Source organism: Mya arenaria, chromosome 8, assembly GCF_026914265.1.
Source record: "Mya arenaria isolate MELC-2E11 chromosome 8, ASM2691426v1".
Taxonomy (NCBI): domain Eukaryota; kingdom Metazoa; phylum Mollusca; class Bivalvia; order Myida; family Myidae; genus Mya; species Mya arenaria.
In genome coordinates this window covers 71,576,773-71,602,779 of record NC_069129.1, presented here as the reverse complement: position 1 = coordinate 71,602,779, position 26,007 = coordinate 71,576,773, and the positions used below count along the sequence as shown (strand labels likewise).

The window sequence follows — 26,007 nt, the reverse complement described above, 5'->3', positions numbered from 1 at the left end:
CCGTTAATTATACCTCTCGAATTGTATAAGTCCTGTTCATACTTGAACTGTTTCACGATTTTATATTGTTTTCATTTATTCTTTATCATTTGTACTAAGATAATTACTTTCCTCCATGTTGGCTTTACATGTGGATGCGTACGCCAAGAGCGGAAACACGAAAATCGGAAATGGCCGAATGAACCTATCGGATGTTCGCCGATGTACGAGAAAAGAACGAAAACACGCAAAAAGGCGGCGCAAAAACAACGGCATTATGTCTCAGTCACATTAGCTATACGTCTAGGACACAGCGGCTTAAGGCCACCGAAATCGAGAGAGACATGCGGAGACCGTAAAAGATCTGCAGTGGCCTCAGGGTCGCCGTAGGCCGAATCCTTAATTCTATAGGCAGTAGGGGTCGCTGTCAGATAATAGCGCAGAGTTTTAACATTTCTTTGTTTATAAATATACCGTAGCAATTTAACATGCCGTTGCCGTATCGTAACGAGCGGTTCAACGGCGACTAGACGTCAGGCGTACGGTAGCCTTGCGGCTGCCCTAGGGTCTTTCGAAGTACAATTGACTTTTGCGGACCCACCAAAATTTACTGCGGCCGCAGGAGTCCACGAGTGCCCTAGAGCAGCTTTCTGGCCAACGCATGGCTCCCGCATGGAGAGCCACACGCCATCTGTCCAGCCTCCGTGGCAGTCTACGCCGTGCGCGGAGCAGGTATGTATACGACATGTAGTTTTATTCATTGCGGCTACCTTACATCTGCCTTGGTGTTTGTCAAAATCCTACGGCCGCCGCAAGGAACCCCTATGCGATCGGGGGTGATCACTTCCACGGCCATACGCCAGCCGCAGGTCTTCTGTCTCCACAAATTCAAAATAGTCCGTGCGGTTACCCTATCATTTGTGACTGCTACAGTATGTGACCGTGAGAATGCAGCGGCGGCTACAGTAGGTGTCCGTGAGAATGCAGCGGCGGCTACAGTATGTGACCGTGAGAATGCAGCGGCGGCTACAGTATGTGACCGTGAGAATGCAGCGGCGGCTACAGTAGGTGACCGTGAGAATGCAGCCGCGGCTACAGTAGGTGACCGTGAGAATGCAGCGGTTGCTATTTAATTGCTATTGGCCTTAGATATTTTGGACTCTACGGACGCCGCGACAAATGTGAATGAGGCAATAGGCGTATAGGATCGGCTATTTCCAAGAATAAATATTAGCGCACAAGACAATATCTGTGATATTTCGAAATAACAAATGATTAAAAAAAACTGTTAGATACGTTGAGACTTTAAGCTATCCGAATAGCTAGTCCGGGCAAAATGTGGAAAAATTATATCAAACTATTCTGGTAATAACTGACTAAAGTTCATTATGTTATATAACTATGTTCAATAAAAATCAAAACTGGACGTATATGACAAGTGAGGTTAATGTGTTCATTTCATTTCAGCCAATATAACAGTTTGTGTAGTTAATTAATGAACTGTATATAATAATAATACACAAGAGCTCACTTTAGATTGATGGTTTGTTTGACAATCCCCTCGCTTGTCAGCATCCTACACGGATAATGGAGAAGGTAACCGCACGTCAACGTCATGTTCAATACTACATGTACAAACCTAATGTCCTGTATGCCTTAAGTTACTTCATTGTCGCATGTTCAAACAACCTTAAACCCTCAGGCGATGTTTAATAGCGCTCATAGGGTCTGCTTTAAACTGTTGTTATTGAAAGGAATCTACATATTTATATGACAATTGGACGTTAACATTCGCTTTAAGTTTATAGTAAGTAAAAATTCATTACTTAGAAAATGTGAAAAGCTTGTATCATACGTGCAAAGAGTATAAAGTTTTCGATTAATAAATGCGCAAATGTCGAAACAGAAAACACACAAGTGAGCAGCGGGTTTCATTTACGGCCAACCCGCGGACATACGGAAGGAAGTCAGCATAAGGTATGTTTTTTCTACGTTTTTTAATACAATTTTATGACTTTTGTAAGATGATGTTTATCTCCCTGAACACGATCTATAGTGTTATGATACAGGACAGAAGTGACACGTGTATTCAAAAACGGTACGTAAATCCAAGTCATTCACTATAATAGATACTTTACGACGAGTTGTGCAGATATGGATTAAATGGAGACAGAAAAGACATACAAATCCAGTTCACAGGTGTAAAACTATTCTATTTGAAAAAACCTCATTAATTGCGAAGTGAGAGCAATGCTATATAAAAAAAGGTCGCCACATATTTCGCCTGCAATACAATATAAGTAATAGTTAGTTTTACTTCATGTCATCTGTCTGACTTAGAAAAAAACTCATTAGCTGACACAAACTCAGCGCAAAATCTGATACAGTGAGTGTGTAAAGTATGAGTGGCAGTAGGTGGAAAGTCGAGATTCTTAGTGATTTAGCCTATCACTTAATGATTGCCTTTCTGTCATTTCATTGGCTGAAAATGTAGGTTGCATTCTAAATAAATGTATATGGCAGTAAGTAATATAGTGACACGACATGCCTACCATGTAATAGTTAGAAAAGGGGACCCCTTTCATACAACCTCATTTACAGTGAGTGTGTTTCGGATACGTTTTTAATCAATTCTTAATAATACTAATACTTAATGATTGCCCACCTGCGATTTCATTGGGTGTAAATGTTGGCTGTATTTTTAGACTGTTTTCATATCCAGCAAAAAATGTGTTTTGCATTATAACGTTGTTAGATATTGTAACAGCGGGTGACACAGAATACTTTACTCAAACGGTTTCTAAAGAGCGTGAATGTGTTTTACTTGAACGAAGTCCCTTAAGGTTAAAAGTTGCATTTTTTCCTCATTTCTCATCTCTCAGTTAAAGCTATATTCTTTTTCAGAATTAAAATTAACAATGCATAAATAAAACCTGTTTATCAAAGTACATATTGGCCTAATAGAGAAACATCTGCACAACATCGATACAATGAACAATGCAAAAGTGTAACACAGTCGCTTTAAACTTGTAATTTCATTATAACGTTTAAACGTTTAAACGTTTAAACCAACTGTCACGTTAATCAGTACCGGCCGTGAGCCGACGCTGTTCACATGCATCGTTCGTCACCTGTCTACTGTTCTTTGTGAACGATTAAAGAACATTATGACTGACCGTTTAGAATCATCTTTCCTACTTTTCCAGCTGTGTTTTGCGTATATTATGTGTTTAATTGTTCAAATCAAAAGAAGGAAACACCGAATGACATCTTTTTAAAGAGCTCTCTCTCTCTCTCTCTCTCTCTCTCTCTCTCTCTCTCTCCCACACTTCTCTTTCTCCCTCAAAATCTCGCGTGGTCAGTTTATGTTACACTTTGCCCTGTATCCTATGTTTTGATTTTTTGTTCGTGTATATCAAGCACTAGTTTCATGGAGTCCTCCATATTCGTTTACCAATTGTCGAAACAATAGTTAATTTTGTATTTATCCCTAAAGCTTTATTAATGATATAACTGTGTAGGATGTGTTTTTTATGTTTAACGCATATGACTCAAAAATGATTAATTGTTATAAAACTAAATAACATACAGTTACAAAAATTAAGACATCATTATGGGCTTTTACCTCAACATGGGGTTTAATCTCAACATGGGGTTTTACCTCAGCATGGGTTTTAGCCTCAACATGGAGTTTCATCTCAACATTATGTTTTACCTCAGCATGGGTTTTACCTCAGCATGGGGTTTTACCTCACAACAGGGCTTTTAATTCAACATGGGGTTTTACCTCAACATGGGGTTTTACCTCAACATGGGGTTTTACCTCAGCATGGGTTTTTACCTCAACATGGGGTTTCATCTCAACATTAAGTTTTACCTCAGCATGGGTTTTACCTCAGCATGGGGTTTTACCTCACAACAGGGCTTTTAATTCAACATGGGGTTTTACCTCAACATGGGGTTTTACCTCAACATATTCTTTTATTTACCTCAAATGAGGCTTATCTAAATATTCATGTTGAACGAGCGAGAGACAGGCAATTTTCACATATTCAAATCTATGAACAATTTAAAAAATACCAAGAGTTTCCTTTACGCGTGAAACTTGTGTACCAAATTTCTCTGATTGCTAAATGACTGTAATTATTTGATATTTTCTTTATGCTTTTAGTGTCAACTGCCGACGGTATTTATGAAAATAAATATAATTGTAGAAATATTCTTAGATATGACTGACCCTAGAAAATGTAGCAAGGATCATGTTTACATTTAAATGATGAACAAAAACAAACCCAATGTCACGTTCTTGCATAATTTTAAACCAACAAAATAACCAGCTGGCGGAAGTAAATGATCTAAATATATTTGAAAAGTAAACTCTCAACTCTGAGCCATGCAGTTATGGTCGAGCAGATTTTTTAAGTAAAGCGTATAAAGATCTATCACAACAAGTAAGCCAAGTACAATGCAAGGGCGTATATAGACTATACCGCATAATGTTAACTAGACACATAGTTGATCACTGTCCCGCCCCTGTAGCGCGGCCTATATAACATTGCTAATCGGGAAAGGAAAAAGACAAGTACTTGAATGGCAAAAAAATATACAATTTGAATATTTTGTTTAACGCCTTAAGAGTGGGTTGTGCATTATCGTCTGCAGCAACATTACTTAATTCCGTAATACCTCAAAAATACCGTGCGGCAATTTGAGATGACAATGATTTCACAAGGCACATCACTCCCATATTTGCGACGAAACTTTATATGTTGTTGTCCTCCGTTCTGTTAATTTAGTGTATGCCCCTTGGTTCATTATAAGTCAATACCCCATGACATTGAACTAGCAAGTGAAGTCAAACTGACAAGCAGCATTGTTTATTTTAATCACTTATGGGACAGAGTAAAAAAAATAAGCCATAATGATTATTCAGGATAATCTGAGGGCCCTAACTCCTAAATGATTAAAGCGATTTCCATGGCTATCGAACTTGATCAAGATATTATGGTCACAAACATGTGTTAAAAGTTTGGTGAGGATTGGACAAACAGTTTTCAAGAATTAGATCGGAAACAATCTTCGGGACGTATTTTTCAAGTCTTTTTTTGCAAATAAAGGGCCGTAACTCCTAAATGACAAAAGCGATTTCCATGGCTATCGAACTTGATCAAGATATTATGGTCACAATCATGTATGTAAAGTTTGGTGAGGATTGGACACATACTTTTCAAGAATTAGATTGGAAACATATATTTTTGAAGTATTTTTGGCAAAAAAGGGCCGTAACTCCTAAATGACTAAAGCGATTTCCATGACTATCGAACTTGATCAAGATATTATGGTCACAAACATGTGTTTAAAGTTTGGTGAGGATTGGACAAACGGTTTTCAAGAATTAGATCGGAAACAATCTTCGGGAATTTTTGGCAAAAAAGGGCCGTAACTCCTAAATGACTAAAGCGATTTCCATGACTATCGAACTTGATCAAGATATTATGGTCACAAACATGTGTTTAAAGTTTGGTGAGGATTAGACAAACGGTTTTCAAGAATTAGATCGGAAACAATCTTCGGGACGTACGTACGTACGTACGTACGTACGGACAAGGGCAACCCTATATGCCGCCACTTTGTGGGGGCATAAAAAACTATATAAAACTAATAAATCGTACATTTTGTATATACGTTGCATGTAAATGAACATTCTTTCTGTCTCCACAGCTACACAGCTCCCTTTCTCTTCAGTTTTGGGGGAAATAATGTTATATAGTAAAACATATACATCATGTGGTACAGACTTGTTACCAATTAAAAGGAACGTTAGTTGGATTACCAATGTAACGATATTAAAACATATTTAAGATATTTTATATAAAATACAAAAGCATTCAGTACAGCATGAAACCCCTTGCCTTAAAAATAAAACTCTTATTGGTAAATTGATAATGGAGACATTCACAAAGTCATACCGAAAATGCTAAAAAAAAACATACATGCTTGATTAATTTTAATTTTACAAATCGCATTTCGAAATGTTTATCACCGATGCATATCAGTTTAAAAAAGGTGTAATTTTTTCATAGCATATATATCTCATGTGTACTTCAGAAGCTAACTGAAAGGACAGAAACGGAAAATGGACTTCAGAATTGTGTTAGCTGTGGTTATTTGTGTTCTGCTAAAGCCAACAATTCGTAAGTATACTTTTAACTGTATTTAGGAAAGAAACAACCATATTCTTAATGTGTAGAATTTAAATTGACAATTACTTGAAAGTTCAACATTGTTTGAATATTTACACTTTGGGCGTCATATCCTTGCCGCGGCTAAACTAAACGGGGAAGCTTTGTACCCTTAATTTTATCGCGACTGAAACGAACGGGGAGACTTTGAGCGGCATTATCCTTATTGCGACTGAAACGAACGGGGAGACTTTGAGCGGCATTATCCTTATTGCGACTGAAACGAACGGGGAGACTTTGAGCGGCTTTATCCTTATTGCGACTGAAACGAACGGGGAGACTTTGAGCGGCATTATCCTTATTGCGACTGAAACGAACGGGGAGACTTTGAGCGGCTTTATCCTTATCGCGACTGAAACGAACGGGGAAACTTTGAGCGGCATTATCCTTATCGCGACTGAAACGAACGGGGAGACTTTGAGCGGTTTTATCCTTATCGCGACTGAAACGAACGGGGAGACTTTGAGCGGCTTTATCCTTATCGCGACTGAAACGAACGGGGAGACTTTGAGCGGCATTATCCTTATCGCGACTGAAACGAACGGGGAGACTTTGAGCGGCATTATCCTTATCGCGACTGAAACGAACGGGGAGACTTTGAGCGGCATTATCCTTATCGCGACTGAAACGAACGGGGAGACTTTGAGCGGCATTATCCTTATCGCGACTGAAACGAACGGGGAGACTTTGAGCGGCTTTATCCTTATCGCGACTGAAACGAACGGGGAGACTTTGAGCGGCATTATCCTTATCGCGACTGAAACGAACGGGGAGACTTTGAGCGGCATTATCCTTATCGCGACTGAAACGAACGGGGAGACTTTGAGCGGCATTATCCTTATCGCGACTGAAACGAACGGGGAGACTTTGAGCGGCATTATCCTTATCGCGACTGAAACGAACGGGGAGACTTTGAGCGGCATTATCCTTATCGCGACTGAAACGAACGGGGAGACTTTGAGCGGCATTATCCTTATCGCGACTGAAACGAACGGGGAGACTTTGAGCGGCATTATCCTTATCGCGACTGAAACGAACGGGGAGACTTTGAGCGGCATTATCCTTATTGCGACTGAAACGAACGGGGAGACTTTGAGCGGCATTATCCTTATTGCGACTGAAACGAACGGGGAGACTTTGAGCGGCATTATCCTTATCGCGACTGAAACGAACGGGGAGACTTTGAGCGGCATTATCCTTATCGCGACTGAAACGAACGGGGAGACTTTGAGCGGCATTATCCTTATCGCGACTGAAACGAACGGGGAGACTTTGAGCGGCATTATCCTTATCGCGACTGAAACGAACGGGGAGACTTTGAGCGGCTTTATCCTTATCGCGACTGAAACGAACGGGGAGACTTTGAGCGGCTTTATCCTTATCGCGACTGAAACGAACGGGGAGACTTTGAGCGGCATTATCCTTATCGCGACTGAAACGAACGGGGAGACTTTGAGCGGTTTTATCCTTATTGCGACTGAAACGAACGGGGAGACTTTGAGCGGCATTATCCTTATCGCGACTGAAACGAACGGGGAGACTTTGAGCGGCTTTATCCTTATCGCGACTGAAACGAACGGGGAGACTTTGAGCGGCATTATCCTTATCGCGACTGAAACGAACGGGGAGACTTTGAGCGGTTTTATCCTTATCGCGACTGAAACGAACGGGGAGACTTTGAGCGGTTTTATCCTTATCGCGACTGAAACGAACGGGGAGACTTTGAGCGGCATTATCCTTATCGCGACTGAAACGAACGGGGAGACTTTGAGCGGCATTATCCTTATCGCGACTGAAACGAACGGGGAGACTTTGAGCGGCATTATCCTTATCGCGACTGAAACGAACGGGGAGACTTTGAGCGGCATTATCCTTATCGCGACTGAAACGAACGGGGAGACTTTGAGCGGCATTATCCTTATCGCGACTGAAACGAACGGGGAGACTTTGAGCGGCATTATCCTTATCGCGACTGAAACGAATGGGGAGACTTTGAGCGGCATTATCCTTATCGCGACTGAAACGAACGGGGAGACTTTGAGCGGCATTATCCTTATCGCGACTGAAACGAACGGGGAGACTTTGAGCGGCATTATCCTTATCGCGACTGAAACGAACGGGGAGACTTTGAGCGGCATTATCCTTATCGCGACTGAAACGAACGGGGAGACTTTGAGCGGCATTATCCTTATCGCGACTGAAACGAACGGGGAGACTTTGAGCGGCATTATCCTTATCGCGACTGAAACGAACGGGGAGACTTTGAGCGGCATTATCCTTATTGCGACTGAAACGAACGGGGAGACTTTGAGCGGCATTATCCTTATCGCGACTGAAACGAACGGGGAGACTTTGAGCGGCATTATCCTTATCGCGACTGAAACGAACGGGGAGACTTTGAGCGGCATTATCCTTATCGCGACTGAAACGAACGGGGAGACTTTGAGCGGCTTTATCCTTATCGCGACTGAAACGAACGGGGAGACTTTGAGCGGCATTATCCTTATCGCGACTGAAACGAACGGGGAGACTTTGAGCGGCTTTATCCTTATCGCGACTGAAACGAACGGGGAGACTTTGAGCGGCTTTATCCTTATCGCGACTGAAACGAACGGGGAGACTTTGAGCGGTTTTATCCTTATTGCGACTACAACGAACGGGGAGACTTTGAGCGGCATTATCCTTATTGCGACTGAAACGAACGGGGAGACTTTGAGCGGCATTATCCTTATTGCGACTGAAACGAACGGGGAGACTTTGAGCGGCATTATCCTTATTGCGACTGAAACGAACGGGGAAATTTTGAGCGGCATTATCCTTATTGCGACTGAAACGAACGGGGAGACTTTGAGCGGCATTATCCTTATTGCGACTGAAACGAACGGGGAGACTTTGAGCGGCATTATCCTTATTGCGACTGAAACGAACGGGGAGACTTTGAGCGGCTTTATCCTTATTGCAACTGAAACGAACGGGGAGACTTTGAGCGGCATTATCCTTATCGCGACTGAAACGAACGGGGAGACTTTGAGCGGCTTTATCTCTATTGCGACTGAAATAAACGGGAAAACTTTGAGCGTCCATATGTCTGCCGCGGCTGAAAAAAAACGGGAAAACTTTGGGCGTTCATATCTCTGTCGCAGCAAATAAATGGGATAACTTTGAGCGTCCATTTCTCCCACCTCAGATAAGTAGATCCAAAAATTTGACCATGCTTGAAAATCTTATCTTGCCCACGGGCAGATATAAAAGAACCCGTATGGAACTCCATTTTTATTGACATCACACAATTAGCTCCCTTGTTGAAGACCGTCGTCTGTAGCATCAAGGATGTCTTGTCTTCTTGCTATACTTAGAATCCTAATTAATCATTTCGCGCTTCAAATCGCACCAGAAAAATATTTTCACGCTCCATTCAAGAAATACTGCTGCACTCTTCTCAGAACTATTTCAAGAACGACTTGCCTATATAAAATCTGAACCACTGCACGCATATCCATGACAACCAAGAATTATCACATATCTACCATAGCCGCACTCGTAAGATAAGGTCAACCCTCGCGCAATGTGTTTTGCGAAAACTCGGTAAACCTGGCTTCCCACTACGCTCGGGTTAGAATGAACCTATCTTACACTCTCGGCCATGGAATATACTTATAATCTCTGCCGCGGCTGAAATAAAGGAGGTAACTTTGAGCATCCATATCTCTGCCGCTCGTCTACATTCCGCTGGTAAGGTTTTGACGAGAAGACGTCCACTTTGCTAGCTGTTTTTTTTTTTTTCAATCTAGAGATAAGAGATGCGACATTCCACAAACAGTTGGCCAAGAAAGATATTTTACAGCAGCTCAGGTAACTATGCAATTCTGCATTCTTCATACATTGTAATTATTATAAAATAAAGACGATATAAATAAATATATCTTTCGAAATATCGTAAAATATCCTAATCCCGTAAAGCACCATTCTCGTACACCAGAGCGATGATTCTATGCATACAAAATAAGGTAGATTTATCACTGTCGAAACTAATGAATGAGAATGGTAAAGCACTTGATGGCAGTAAAATACAGTTGAATTTGTATCCAGCCAAAAAGAAAACAAAAACATCGCAAAGAATGTGATTGTTTTCATCGGAGATGGCATGGGTATCTCTACAGTGACTGCCGCCAGAATCCTCAAAGGTCAACTTGCTGGTCAACCAGGGGAAGAAACTGTCCTCAATTTCGAGAAGTTCCCTTATACTGGTCTTATAAAGGTACTTATAGATTATATCTTGAATAGTCCTGGAGTTGTGGGTTTGATTAGTTTAAACTAAACTTACAGTCCTGTTTATATACTAGCAATTTATATAAGAATCATAGAACCCCTTGAACCAATAACTATGAACACATATTATTTTGTGACAAATCTCAACTTCATAAAGTACACAAGAACTTGAACGTATGGCAATTGGTAACTGTCAAGCCTATAAAAAATTGCTCAAATATATGTGAACACCACAAACTCGTAAACAATGTACATTTTGAAATCGTTTGACTGTGCTTTGAAAAGGCGTTGTTTGTATGTTACGAATATGTAAATCAAATGAAAAAATACATTAAGATATTTCGTAATTTTTTTGTTCTTATTCAAATTGAAATGCAACGTAAAATTTAGTTTTATTAAAAAAATCTGTTTTGATATCAAAAGCTTGTTTATGATACCATTTTTTTTTTAAATGTCACCCTGTTTAGGCAAGTTTTTACAACCACCTCAAGCCTTTACTGTTTCTCTCAGTTTAACAGCTCTACGAGGCTAATATTGGTATGCCAATTGTCTTGTGAACTAAAACAAAAAAAAATTGTATGAACTTACTTATTCAATCGGATAACAGACGTACAGCGAGGACAAGCAGGTAACGGACTCCGCTGCCTCGGCTACGGCCATATACACGGGCGTCAAAACGAAGTCTCGTATGCTTAGAGTTGACGACAGTCACAAAGTGGGCACATGTGTAAAACCGTCTGAGGGAATACCTGGAATCATGCAATGGACACAGGAGAAAGGTAAATACTGAATACTAATTACCGACGAATGCATTTAGCAATAAGCGGACAATAAACGTTTTCCAATCGCTTTGAAAAAGTATTCGAGATGTCTTCGCAATAGTTATGAATGAAAACGGTGATGTTGTTGGTGGTAGAAATCAGGCATGGTTGTTGTTGTGATTGTTCCTGTTGCTGCTGATATGTATATATCGTTGTAATGGTGATGACGGAAGTGATTGTGGGGATGGTGATGATTTCTGTGATAATGAAGGTAACGGTTGGTGGTAATATACAATGTGATGTTGTTGTTTACTGTTGTAACTCAATACATATAAAATAACAGATAATCACATCAAAACTCGTGTATTGCATACATGTTACTAGGGAAGTCCACGGGTTTCGTGACAACCTCCCGTGTGACGCATGCTACTCCGGCCGGCCTGTACGCGGTGACCACAAACCGGGACTGGGAGTCGCCTAGAGATGCCCCCACCGGATGTATGGACATCGCCACACAGCTTGTCCGCCTCAATCCCGATATCAAGGTTGGTGTGTACCTCAGTGAGTGTGTGTGCGTGCGTGCGTGCGTGCGTGCGCGCGCGCGAGTGTGTGTGCATCCCATCTAGGTTTGCAGATGAAATTATACCAGGCCACAAACTTATCAAATTAGATCTGTCGAAATAATGGGGGGAACACAACCTTGTAATACTTCATTAGGTGATTTGTTGCCAAATATCCGTAATGAAAACCCCATAAACGTTAAATTTAGGAAAGCATGCTGCAAATGCATTTTTTGTGTGCTGATTTTGAAGGAGACAGCTCAATTGCTTGGAATAATGAATATAATGTTTGAAGCCGTTAAAAATCGAACACGAAAATGTTATTGAAGTTGTATTACATCAAAATATGTTTAGATGTACGATTTAATGATGACACAGTCTAGACATTAGCCTGAATTGAAATAATTTGCACTTGCCCGAGACGAGAATCACTTACCACAGGCCTATCGCAAGCAGGGTAGACTTCATTACTATAGGTTGTTATGAGAGAGGTTTTGCTGTTGCATGTTTATCAAATGATGGGCATGAAATAAAAGTAGTACGTGCAAAATTCCACGTAAACAGCGACGAGAATAATATATCCATAATAGCTAAAACCTCCTGTAACTGGCTTTTAACCGGTTGGATGGCTATAAACTGGGTGGATGATCAAATAGTTTGTCCGCTCTACCTACCGAATGACGCGTACGTGTTCCAAATATAGCGCATTTACAATGTTTTCGTTTCAAATACCGAATGTTTTTTTACGTTTTGTACGCTAATAAGTGCTATATTAATACTGGTTAATACATTATATTTCAATATGTATTAACATTTATTAATTTGTTTTTAAATATCCATTTATCATGTATCGCTGACTTCTTCTTAAGATTTTTCTTAAAATATAATAGCAATGTGATGTACACTTGCATGTGTGGGGTAGGTCGTATGAGTATTGGCTACAGACACTAAACCAGTCAAGTGAGTTTCTTCTGCCTAACCCACGATACAAGGCCACATTCTCATGTAACATTGTTACAATAAAAATAACAATTATTGTGCAATAAATGTTTACCTAAGGTATGACATCAGATAACTGACAATTATTTTGTTTATTATTCATATCGTATGCTCTATCCATGTTTATGTTGTATGTTTTAGGTCATAATGGGAGGAGGTGTGTCCAACTTTCTCAAGACTGGTTTTATTGGCGCATCTAACGCAAGTCAAACTCTTATTCAGGTATATAGAGGAATCTGTTTACGACCCAATTCAGTTTTGATGACTCATTTTGTCATGCTATAAGATACTCAATGTCACAATAACATCAGTACCAAGGTCAAGGACAGCACGGCATGTACCAATAGTTATCTAATCGGTGATAGAAGTTAATGTTGCAAAACAACTATGCTACATTTATCATTTCTTTTTAAGTTATATAGTATTTCGGATATAAACATTGACGGAAATCAAAATGCATGAGATGTTTTACATTGTAGGCATGGGAGGAAGACAAAATAAACAGATCAAAGAGTTACGGAGTCGCTTACGACAGGGCACAGCTCGAGGCTATGAATATGGACAAGACCGATTACGTCCTCGGTAAACTCCAAGAGTGTATTATAGGCTTGGTATACACAGTCTTGGTATACGCAGTCTTGGTATACACAGTCTTGATAAACCCAGTCTTGGTTAACGCAGTCTAGGTAAACACAGTCTTGGTATACGCAGTCTTGGTATACACAGTCTTGATAAACCCAGTCTTGATATACCCAGTCTTGGTTAATGCAGTCTAGGTATATGCAGTCTAGATAAACGCAGTCTAGGTATACACAGTCTAGGTATACGCAGTCTAGGTATACGCAGTCTAGGTATACGCAGTCTAGGTATACGAAGTCTAGGTATACGCAGTCTAGGTATACGCAGTCTAGGTAAACGCAGTCTAGGTATACGCAGTCTAGGTATACGCATTCTAGGTATACGCAGTCTAGGTATACGCAGTCTAGGTATACGCAGTCTAGGTATCTAGGTAAACGCAGTCTAGGTATACACAGTCTAGGTAAACGCAGTCTAAGTATACGTAGTCTAGGTAAACGCAGTCTAGGTATACGCAGGCTAGGTATACGCATGCTAGGTATACGCAGTCTAGGTATACGCAGTCTAGGTATATGCAGTCTAGGTATACACAGTCTAGGTATACACAGTCTAGGTATACGCAGTCTAGGTATACACTGTCTAGGTAAACGCAGTCTAAGTATACGTAGTCTAGGTAAACGCAGTCTAGGTATACGCAGGCTAGGTATACGCATGCTAGGTATACGCAGTCTAGGTATACGCAGTCTAGGTATACGCAGTCTAGGTATATGCAGTCTAGGTATACACAGTCTAGGTATACACAGTCTAGGTATACGCAGTCTAGGTATACACTGTCTAGGTAAACGCAGTCTAAGTATACGTAGTCTAGGTATACGCAGTCTAGGTATACGCAGTCTAGGTATACGCATAGGTATACGCAGTCTAGGTATACGCAGTCTATGTATACGCAGTCTAGGTATACGCAGTCTATGTATACGCAGTCTAGGTATACGCAGTCTAGGTATACGCAGTCTAGGTATACGCATAGGTATACGCAGTCTAGGTATACGCAGTCTAGGTATACGCAGTCTATGTATACGCAGTCTAGGTATACGCAGTCTGGGTAAACGCAGTCTAGGTATACACAGTGTAGGTAAACGCAGTCTAGGTATACGCAGTCTAGGTATACACAGTGTAGGTAAACGCAGTCTAGGTAAACGCAGTCTAGGTATACGCAAATGTATAAGCAGTCTAGGTAAACGCAGTCTATGTATACGCAGTCTAGGTATACGCATTCTAGGTATACGCAGTCTAGGTATACGCAGTCTAGGTATACGCAGTCTAGGTAAACGCAGTCTAGGTAAACGCAGTCTAGGTATACGCAGTCTAGGTATACGCAGTCTAGGTATACGCAGTCTAGGTATCTAGGTAAACGCAGTCTAGGTATACACAGTCTAGGTAAACGCAGTCTAAGTATACGTAGTCTAGGTAAACGCAGTCTAGGTATACGCAGGCTAGGAATACGCATGCTAGGTATACGCAGTCTAGGTATACGCAGTCTAGGTATACGCAGTCTAGGTATACACTGTCTAGGTATACGCATAGGTATACGCAGTCTAGGTATACGCAGGCTAGGAATACGCATGCTAGGTATACGCAGTCTAGGTATACGCAGTCTAGGTATACGCAGTCTATGTAAACGCAGTCTAGGTATACGCAGTCTAGGTATACGCAGTCTAGGTATACGCAGTCTATGTATACGCAGTCTAGGTAAACGCAGTCTAGGTATACACAGTCTAGGTAAACGCAGTCTAAGTATACGTAGTCTAGGTAAACGCAGTCTAGGTATACGCAGGCTAGGAATACGCATGCTAGGTATACGCAGTCTAGGTATACGCAGTCTAGGTATACGCAGTCTAGGTATACGCAGTCTAGGTATATGCAGTCTAGGTATACACAGTCTAGGTATACACAGTCTAGGTATACGCAGTCTAGGTATACACAGTCAAGGTAAACGCAGTCTAAGTATACGTAGTCTAGGTAAACGCAGCCTAGGTATACGCATTCTAGGTATACGCAGTCTAGGTATACGCATGATAGGTATACGCAGTCTAGGTATACGCAGTCTAGGTATACGCAGTCTAGGTATACGCAGTCTAAGTATACGCAGTCTAGGTATACGCAGTCTAGGTATACGCAGTCTAGGTATACGCAGTCTAGGTATACGCAGTCTAAGTATACACAGGGTAGGTAAACGCAGTCTAGGTAAACGCAGTCTAGGTATACGCAAATGTATAAGCAGTCTAGGTAAACGCAGTCTATGTATACGCAGTCTAGGTATACGCATTCTAGGTATACGCAGTCTAGGTATAAACAGTCTTGGTATACGCAGTCTAGGTATACACAGTCTAGGTATACACAGTCTAGGTATACACAGTCTAGGTATACGCAGTCTAGGTATACACAGTCTAAGTATCTAGGTATTCACAGTCTAGGTATACGCAGTCTAGATAAACGCAGTCTAGGTATACGCAGTCTAGTTATACGCAGTCTAGGTATACGCAGTCTAGGTATACGCAGTCTAGGTATACGCAGTCTAGGTATACCCAGTCTAGGTATACGCAAGAGTATAAGCAGTCTAGGTAAACGCAGTCTATGTATACCCAGTCTAGGTATACACAGTCTTGGTATACGCAGTCTAGGTATACGCAGTCTAGGTATACGCAGTCTAAGTATACACAGTGTAGGTATACACAGTCTAAGTATACACAGTCTAGGTATACGCAGTCTAGGTATACGCAGTCTAGGTATACACAGTCTAGGTATACGCAGTCTAAGTATACACAGTCTATGTATACGCAGTCTAGGTATACACAGTCTAGGTATACGCAGTCTAGGTATACACAGTCTAGGTATACGCAGTCTAGGTATACACAGTCTAGGTATCTAGGTATACACAGTCTAGGTATACGCAGTCTAGGTATACGCAGTCTAGGTATACACAGTCTAGGTATACGCAGTCTAGGTATACCCAGTCCCCAGTCTTGGTATACACAGTCTAGGTTTACACAGTCTAGGTATGTGCAGTCTAGGTAAACACAGTCTTGGCATACGCAGTCTAGGTATACGCAGTCTAGTTATACATAGTCTTGGCATACACAGTCTTGGTTCACACTGTCTTGGTATACGCAGTCTATGTATATGCAGTCTAGGTAAACGCAGTCTACGTATACACAGTCTTGGTATCCGCAGTCTTAGTATTTTCAGTCTTAGTATACGCAGTCTTGGTATACACAGTCTTTGTATCCGCAGTCTTAGTATACGCTGTCTTTGTATACACAGTCTTGGTATACGCATTCTTGGTATACACAGTCCTGGTATACACAGTCTTGGTATACACAGTCTTGGCAAACGCAGTCTTGGTATCCGCAATCTTGGTATACACAGTCTTTGTACACACTGTCTTGGTATACGCAGTCTAGGTATATGCAGTTTTTGTATCCGCAGTCTTTGTACACACAGTCTTGGTATACGATACGCAGTCTTGGTAAACGCAATCTTGGCATACACAGTCTTGGTTTATGCAGTCTTGGTATCCGCAGTCCTTGTATACACAGTCTTGGTATACACATGTTTGACATATGCAGTCTTGGTATACGCAGTCTTGGTATACACAGTCTTGGTTAGCACAGTCTTGGTAAACGCAGTCTTGGTATACGCAGTCTTGGTATACGCAGTCCTTGTATACACAGTCTTGGTATACACAGTCTTGGTATACGCAGTCTTGGTATACACAATATTGGTACACACAGTCTTGGTTAACACAGTTTTGGTATACGCAGTCTTGGTATACGCAGTCTTGGTATACACAGTCTTGGTATACACAGTCTTGGTACACACAGTCTTGGTAAATGCAGTCTTTGTATACATAGCCTTAGTATACGTAGTCTTGGTATATACAATCTTGGTATACACAGTCTTGGTTAACACAGTCTTGGTTAACACAGTCTTGGCATACGCAGTCTTGGTATACGCAGTCTTTGTTTACGCAGTCTTGGTCTACACAGTCTTGGTACATACAGTCCTGGCATACGCAGTCTTTGTATACGCAGTCTTTGTATACACAGTCTTGGTTAACACAGTCTTGGTATACGCAGTCTTTGTATACGCAGTCTTGGTATAGGAAGTCTTGGTATAAGCAGTCTTGGTCTACACAGTCTTGGTACACACAGTCTTGGTTAACACAGTTTTGGTATACGCAGTCTTGGTATACGCAGTCTTGGTATACACAGTCTTGGTATACACAGTCTTGGTACACACAGTCTTGGTAAATGCAGTCTTTGTATACATAGCCTTAGTATACGTAGTCTTGGTATATACAATCTTGGTATACACAGTCTTGGTTAACACAGTCTTGGTTAACACAGTCTTGGCATACGCAGTCTTGGTATACGCAGTCTTTGTTTACGCAGTCTTGGTCTACACAGTCTTGGTACATACAGTCCTGGCATACGCAGTCTTTGTATACGCAGTCTTTGTATACACAGTCTTGGTTAACACAGTCTTGGTATACGCAGTCTTTGTATACGCAGTCTTGGTATAGGAAGTCTTGGTATAAGCAGTCTTGGTCTACACAGTCTTGGTACACACAGTCTTGGCATACGCAGTCTTTGTATATGCAGTCTTGATATCCGCAGTCTTGTTATACACATTCTTGGTACACACAGTCTTGGCATACGCAGTCTTTGTATATGCAGTCTTGGTATCCGCAGTCTTGTTATACACATTCTTGGTACACACAGTCTTGGTAAACGCAGTCTTGTTATACGCAATCTTGTATATGCAGTCTTGGTATAAGCAGTCTTAGTATTCGCAGTCTGGGAAAACGCAGTCTTGGTATACACTGCCTCGGTATAACCGTGAGTATTGCATATTTCAGATAGTAAATAGAAGTTTCAGTATACTTTTTGAGTTTTCTTTATTCAAAATAGTGAAAAACTCTCTTAGTATATTTCCGAGACTACAAACAACTGTCTTGGTATACCCTGAGACTATAAACAACAGTCTTGGTATAACCCGTGGCATACACGGAGACTATTTGTATACCATTTTGGTCTTGAGTTGTAATATTTTTTGATAAAAAGTAAAGGCTTTTATTATCCTTTTTACATGATTATCATTCTTCAAGGTTGATTTTGATAGATGTATACCATTAACGGTCTATTAGCATGAACTATCTAATTTAATACCTTATTTTTGTTAAAAGTTGAATAATTTAGTAGCATTCTTTACCTTATGAGATAAAGCTGTGTTAATATTCATCATAATGAAATTGACACTGCAATTAAGGTCGAAAAAAATCGATGCACCTGTTCGCAAACCTTCACTGCACACACTATTATTAATTTACTTATTTTCAGGATTATTTAGCAGCGGTCATATGGATTATGAAATTGATCGCAATACAAACCCGAGTGGTCAGCCAAGTTTAGCTGAAATGACAAGAGCCGCTATACATACGCTTCGAAGGAACAGCAAAGGCTTCTTTCTCATGGTTGAGGGTACGGATAGTGCTGCACTCTTACCATAAAACATTCGTCAACATATCGTAAGATTAAGAATTTCAGTTAGCTATTAAGTGAGTGTCACAAATCATTGCCTTTTGCCCAAACGACACTGTACGAGAAAGACAAACAGACAAACTCAAAACACCTCATACTCAACAACATAGCTTAATCAGGATTACTGCATTGTATATGTCAGTTGAACACACACGTTATATGGGGAAGGGGGCCGGTGCAAGTTTATATGCGTTAAATTTACAATTTTTCCAACATTTATCAACTGTTTATATAATTAAGTAAACTTATAGTTCATATCGGAGCTGCGGTTTAACCATACTAACTACCAATATGTCATCCGTAATAAGGTGCCCGTATAGACCACGCCCACCACGAAACAAAAGCCAAGAAGGCCTTATATGATACACTGGCATTCGAGGAAGCTGTTCAAGTGGCGCTGAACCTTACAAACCCGGAGGAGACACTTACTATCGTTACTGCCGATCATTCGCATGTCTTTACCATTAACGGCTACCCTGACAGAGGCAACGGAATTCTTGGTAAGACAAAACATGCTGATTCGGCTTCTGCAAATCCAATCTAAAGTGTTCTTTTAATGTAGAGAAATATGCTGAATCAAAAGAAAATGGACCTGCTTTTACTCAGCGCCTAACATGTTCTTCATTCATTTGTCTTGATGGCAAAAAGGGTAATCATAAAATACCTTAACAATTTGCATGTACTACCACTTAGTAAATCCGAGTTTTATCTCTTTACATTGCATTTCTGTCCGAATTTTATCAGTTTGTGAATGCCTTTTATCAATTGTTTCTGCTGTTTGTTTTTATTTAAAACGACTAGAGTGGCGATTCTACTTTAAATCAAAACAGTGTATGATGCAATTGGAAGTAGAAATATGGATGTCTCATTTATGTGTACATATTAAAAGTATGTTTTTAGAATACACTATACGGAGGAGGTGAATATGGATTGTGACGGGATAAATTGTAATAGCTTACATGTATTATCTATTGCAAGACCTGGCAAGACCAATAGTTGACAACATGGCGCTTGACAACCAGCCTTACACCACACTGATGTACACAAATGGACCAAACGCACAGTCGGTGCGCGCGAACCTTACCTTCAGGAATACTCGTACGTCTAGTAAATAGAACATGGTTTCTGAAGGTTAATGCCTTTTATTTAAAAATTTAAACTGACACGAGGTAAAACAGTTTTCTGCACTAACTAAAGTTGTTTTATTGGCAACTGGTAACGGTTGATTTTCATGACAGGTTTAACAATATAAGTTGTCGTCTGCCTGTGTTTATTCAACTGTTGTATTGAAGTTGAATGCTCACTCCATATCCTCCGACTTTAAACCGACTGCACTAGAGCGATTAATGTTATAAAACAGATGTAAACATTTATACTGACTTATTATGATTAATAAGATAAGTAGGATAAGGTCGAGTTATCTACATTTATGATGTTTTTTTTCCTGTTTCACCATGACAGTTGTGTCATTCATCAAAATCAAATGACATATTCTATCTAAATGGCGTGTCCTTATAGTATTTATATTAAGTAATGTTTAACTTATATAATGCAATTTCATAATTGACTTCTTTCTATATCAATATGCATTTCTGTCATAGATCGATTTTTTACCTTTAGAATACAAAGAGTTTCAACAGCAGTCAACAGTTCCCCTCTCGTCAGAGACCCATGGCGGAGAGGATGTTGCTATATATGCACAGGGACCCATGGCTCACCTGGTAACGGGTGTCAAGGAACAAAACGTCATCGCATACGTTATGGCGCACGCGGCTTGCGTGGGAGATACAGGAATACCTTGTGAAAATGGAAGGGAACAAGTAATGAATGGGCAGAATAATGTACGAAATAGTGGAACGGCATTGAACATTGGTGATATAGTAGTTGTAACATGTATGCATATACTAATGCATGCAATATACAAAGATACATAGCACGGAGACTTTATGTAGACAGCCTAACCTCATCCGCATGTCTTTACTGTTTTGGTAAACTGTGGTAAGATATTTACTTGTTGATTCGATTAAATTATTAATACGGCTTTCGTGTTTCATATGATTTGATTTGTTTTCTTTTAACACAGTTTACGATACCCCTGTATCACTGGATATAACACAGAGCATGCCGGGCTTGTGGAATGGGTCTTAAGAATATATTCAGCGAGTCAGTATGGTGCCGACAAGTTATTGTAGCGAAAATTGATATTAGACATCGTTTGAAAACACGACGAGTTATTGAAGCGAACGCTGATCTTTAAAATCGTTTAATAATGGAAATAATGCGTTATACGAGCGAACATAAATCTTTGACATCGTTTTAAAATGGACGAGAAGAGTTATTGAGGCGAAAATCGATCTTTGACGTAGTTTAAAAAACGACACGAAGAGTTATTGAGGCGATCATTGATCGTTGACATTGTCTAAAAATGTACAAAAAAGAGTTATAGAAGCGAACATTTATTTATGACATCATTTGAAGATAGACACGATGAGTTATTGAAGCGAACATTGATCTTTGACATGGTTTGAAAACGGACACGACGAGTTCAAACAAGCGAACATCGATATTTTATAATTAAAATACAGGGATGAGCAAAACAGACTAATATCAGAAGTATTTAAACTTGCTACAAGAAATGTGAAGGTATGATTTCGATAACTAGTTAATTGTAGAACACCGTGTTCGAGTGGCCATTATGGGACAAACAAGGTCACCAATCAAGCATAAAACATCACTTATAGTCACCAAAAGCATGAAGAGAGCAAACAGAACCGTAAACCATACATGTGCCGTTCCTTTGAAGTTCTCGAACTAGAACTTCCCTCTTACTATTCATGTTAACAAAACGGACACTAATAAGACCAATTAACTTGGATAGTTGCAATGTAATGGGATAACTTCCATGCTGAACTAATCATTAACCATTGTCACGTAAAACATTTGTAGAATGTTGATATGGAAGAGCAAAATAGCGCTGAGATTGTTAAAACTTAAAACTAACGCATGTGTTTTTAATTTCTAACAACATGTACACACTGTGCAAGACAGTTATTAATATGGTGGTTAGTCCTGCGTAACGCATGTGCAGTTTGAATCTTACGCATGTAAACACTGGGAAAGACAATTATTAATATGGTGGTTAGTACTGCGTGTTCATACGGGAAGTTGGATTCGGTCATGTAAATCACCGTATGTAAGAAAATGATTCAAATCAGAAAGGAAGGTCGGAATGCAAATAAAACCAAACAATAATTGTTCGAACACAAATCACAGAAATTCAGTGGATCAATAAACATGTTTCCCATCCTTTATTTGTATCCACCGGACTTTGTCTAACTTAAATTCTTATGTCTAGACTAATTTAAAAAAAAGGTTATCGTTACATCTATCTACATCGTTTAACTGATGAAAACTTTGATACACATTTTATAGTACTGATGGCATTTTTTCATTGGAATCATGATTAAATTAGCGCTTACACATAATAATAACACTCGTACTTATAACACCATACCACTACCATTACAACATTCTGCATCAAGGTCCGGATGACGCACTATTGTGACCTGAAGTCAGGAGAGAGGAATACAGACTACTACTACTACTACTATTACTACTACTACTACTACTACTACTACTACTACTACTACTACTACTACTACTACTACTACTACTACTACTACTACTACTACTACTACTACTACTACTACTACTACTACTACTACTACTACTACTACTACTACTACTACTACTACTACTACTACTACTACTACTACTACTAACAATAATGAAAGATAAAGTAAACTTAAAAAAATGAATTCTTATGTGTCGGGTATGTCGATTGATTTATGTTCTTGGGAGAGAATACAGAATACTATCAAGAAATATCAGTTTATTCAGAGCATGCCTTCAAAACGAAGATCTTTAGAGGCACAAGACACAAAAGTATAAAAACAGCAGCCATGGGTTTGACTGAGACTGTGTTGACAACAATGGGATGTACAACACTACCCCTCTCCACTCTTTCAATGGGAGGTACAACACTACCTCTCCCCCCTTTCAATGAGAGGTACAACACTACCCCTTTCCACCCTTTCAATGGAATGTACAACACTACCTCTCTCCCCTCTTTCAATGGGAGGTACAACACTACCCCTCTCCCCTCTTTCAATGCGAGGTACAACACTACCTCTCTCCACCCTTTCAATGGGAGGTACAACACTACCCCTTTCCACCCTTTCAATGGGAGGTACAACACTACCCCTTTCCACCCTTTCAATGGGAGGTACAACATTACCCCTCTCCACCCTTTCAATGGGAGGTACAACACTACCCCTCTCCACCCGTTCAATGGGAGGTACAACACTATCCCTCATCCACTCTTTCAATGGGAGGTACAACACTACCCCTCTCCACCCTTTCAATGGGAGGTACAACATTACCCCTCTCCACCCTTTCAATGGGAGGTACAACTCTGACCCTCACCACCCTTGCAATGGGAGGTACAACACTACCCCTTTCCACTCTTTCAATGGGAGGTACACCACTACCTCGCTCTCCCCTGTTAATGGGAGGTACACCACTACCTCGCACTCCCCTGTTAATGGGAGGTACAACACTACCCCTCTCCCACCTGTGAATGGGTGGTACAACACTACCTCTCCCCCTGTCAATGGGAGGTACAACACTTACCCCCTCTACCCCCTGTCAATGGGAGGTACAACACTACCCCTCTACCCCCTGTCAATAGGAGGTACAACACTACCCCTCTACCCCCTGTCAATGGGAGGTACAACACTATCCCTCTCCCACCTGTCAATGGGAGGTACAACACTACCCCTCTACCCCCTGTCAATGGGAGGTACAACACTTACCCCCTCTACCCCCTGTCAATGGGAGGTACAACACTACCCCTCTACCCCCTGTCAATGGGAGGTACAACACAACCCCTCTCCCACCTGTCAATGGGAGGTACAACACTATCCCTCCCCCTTTCAATGTGAGGTACAACACTACCCCTCTCCCCCCTGTCAATGGGAGGTACAACACTTACCCCCTCTACCCCCTGTCAATGGGAGGTACAACACTACCCCTCTACCCCCTGTCAATGGGAGGTACAACACTACCCCTCTCCCACCTGTCAATGGGTGGTACAACACTACCTCTCCCCCTGTCAATGGGAGGTACAACACTTACCCCCTCTACCCCCTGTCAATGGGACGTACAACACTACCCCTCTACCCCCTGTCAATGGGAGGTACAACACTACCCCTCTACCCCCTGTCAATGGGAGGTACAACACTACCCCTCTACCCCCTGTCAATGGGAGGTACAACACTACCCCTCTACCCTCTGTCAATGGGAGGTACAACACTTACCCCCTCTACCCCCTGTCAATGGGAGGTACAACACTACCCCTCTACCCCCTGTCAATGGGAGGTACAACACTACCCCACTCCCACCTGTCAATGGGAGGTACAACACTACCCCTCTCCACTCTTTCAATGGGAGGTACAACACTACCTCTCCCCCCTTTCAATGAGAGGTACAACACTACCCCTTTCCACCCTTTCAATGGAATGTACAACACTACCTCTCTCCCCTCTTTCAATGGGAGGTACAACACTACCCCTCTCCCCCCTGTCAATGTGAGGTACAACACTACCCCTTCTCCCCCTGTCAATGGGAGGTACAACACTACCCCTCTACCCCCTGTCAATGGGAGGTACAACACTATCCCTCTCCCCCCTGTCAATGGGAGGTACAACACTTACCCCCTCTACCCCCTGTCAATGGGAGGTACAACACTATCCCTCTACCCCCTGTCAATGGGAGGTACAACACTACCCCTCTACCCCCTGTCAATGGGAGGTACAACACTATCCCTCTCCCGCAAAATGAGAGGTACAAAACTTCATCTAACCCTCAAAATGGGAGGTACACTACCACCCCTCCCCCCCCCAAAAAAAAAAGGGAGGTACAACGCTACCCCTCTCCCCCACTCCTTCCTATCAAAGATCGGCTTATTTAAGTGGTAATTCTCTAGTTTTAACTAATTTATATTCATTAATCATGAATGGTCGAAACCCACGTTGGCTAGAGTTTGGCTCGATTTTCTCGTAGGCTCAAACTGGTCTTAAAGTCCCAATTTTGTTTAACACTTGGTAAGCATTCCCGCTTGGCTAGCTATTTGCGAGGCTCGCTATATTTTGGCCGGACCCTGCGACATCGTGCCAACGGATTTCTGTTTTTTAACCCCAATTTCATAATTATTGAGTGTTATTATTTTGTAACATTGTTCACGTGTTTCTGTAAGCTCAACATCCTCTATATATTTCCACATTAATTAAACAAATATCTCTGTGGGTAAATAAGTTATGAGTATTTTAAGGTACAACACCGATTTCGTCCGCTCATAACAAAAAAATGGGCAATATGTTAGCAAATGTTTTCCGTTATATAATCAGACAGCTGTTCACGTAGACGGTTTTATTTAATGTAATATTTTCAATTTTCTTGCAGATATTATCAGACAGCCGTGTTGGGTGACCATGGTTCTGGTGAAGCATCCATAATTCCGAAACGTTGTAAACATTCATGACGGAAGGAAATTATAACATTTTCATTTTGAAATTCTATACCCTTACTTCCTGAATCATTGGTTTAAAACTAAGATGTCAACTACTTTGACTTGGTATGTTAACATTACAGTGCGTGCAAAATGCAGTGATATCATAGGATCGTATTTTTAGAGCTTGCTACTCGAAAGTACATGAACTTTACTTGCCAAGAAAACGACTTCTTCATCCACATCAGAAAAATTGGATAGCAGAACCACCGTGATTAAAATAGAATATATCGATGTTAATATATACACGTTGATCCTTACCATATATTGACATACGTTATATGCTAATAATTGAAATGAAAATTTGATTGATATAATTGCTTTAAATGAGTTGAAATAACCTTATAGTTGTATATATTATGCATATTTTCTATCAAGAGGAAATAAAGATGT

General features: G+C 40.8%; 3 protein-coding genes across 6 annotated transcripts; all 3 read left to right on the top strand.

Annotated features, from left to right (window-relative positions):
• Nucleotides 1-1,627: 1,627 nt before the first annotated feature.
• Nucleotides 1,628-26,007, top strand: LOC128243760 (alkaline phosphatase, tissue-nonspecific isozyme-like). Of its 4 annotated transcripts, none has more exons than XM_052961691.1 (13): nucleotides 1,631-1,956; nucleotides 6,088-6,173; nucleotides 10,013-10,073; nucleotides 10,311-10,479; nucleotides 11,098-11,269; nucleotides 11,636-11,796; nucleotides 12,952-13,032; nucleotides 13,290-13,392; nucleotides 18,786-18,926; nucleotides 19,295-19,486; nucleotides 19,965-20,084; nucleotides 20,607-20,827; nucleotides 25,509-26,007. In XM_052961691.1, the coding sequence occupies exons 2-13, from the start codon at nucleotides 6,116-6,118 to the stop codon at nucleotides 25,533-25,535; spliced, it is 1,506 nt and encodes a 501-aa protein (XP_052817651.1). In that variant the 5' UTR covers nucleotides 1,631-1,956; nucleotides 6,088-6,115; the 3' UTR covers nucleotides 25,536-26,007. The 4 variants fall into 4 exon arrangements, 3 of the variants coding, with proteins under 3 accessions (XP_052817650.1, XP_052817651.1, XP_052817649.1); XR_008262894.1 differs by having other exon boundaries at nucleotides 1,632-1,956; nucleotides 20,607-20,984; XM_052961690.1 differs by lacking the exon at nucleotides 25,509-26,007 and having other exon boundaries at nucleotides 1,628-1,786; nucleotides 20,607-21,026.
• On the top strand, nucleotides 13,399-14,793 carry LOC128243762 (myomodulin neuropeptides 1-like). The gene is made up of 2 exons (XM_052961693.1): nucleotides 13,399-14,620; nucleotides 14,651-14,793. The coding sequence occupies exons 1-2, from the start codon at nucleotides 13,918-13,920 to the stop codon at nucleotides 14,791-14,793; spliced, it is 846 nt and encodes a 281-aa protein (XP_052817653.1). The 5' UTR covers nucleotides 13,399-13,917.
• Nucleotides 14,892-16,116, top strand: LOC128243761 (ribosome-binding protein 1-like). Its single transcript, XM_052961692.1, has one exon. It carries the CDS (start codon nucleotides 14,892-14,894, stop codon nucleotides 15,843-15,845), a length of 954 nt encoding a protein of 317 aa, XP_052817652.1. The 3' UTR covers nucleotides 15,846-16,116.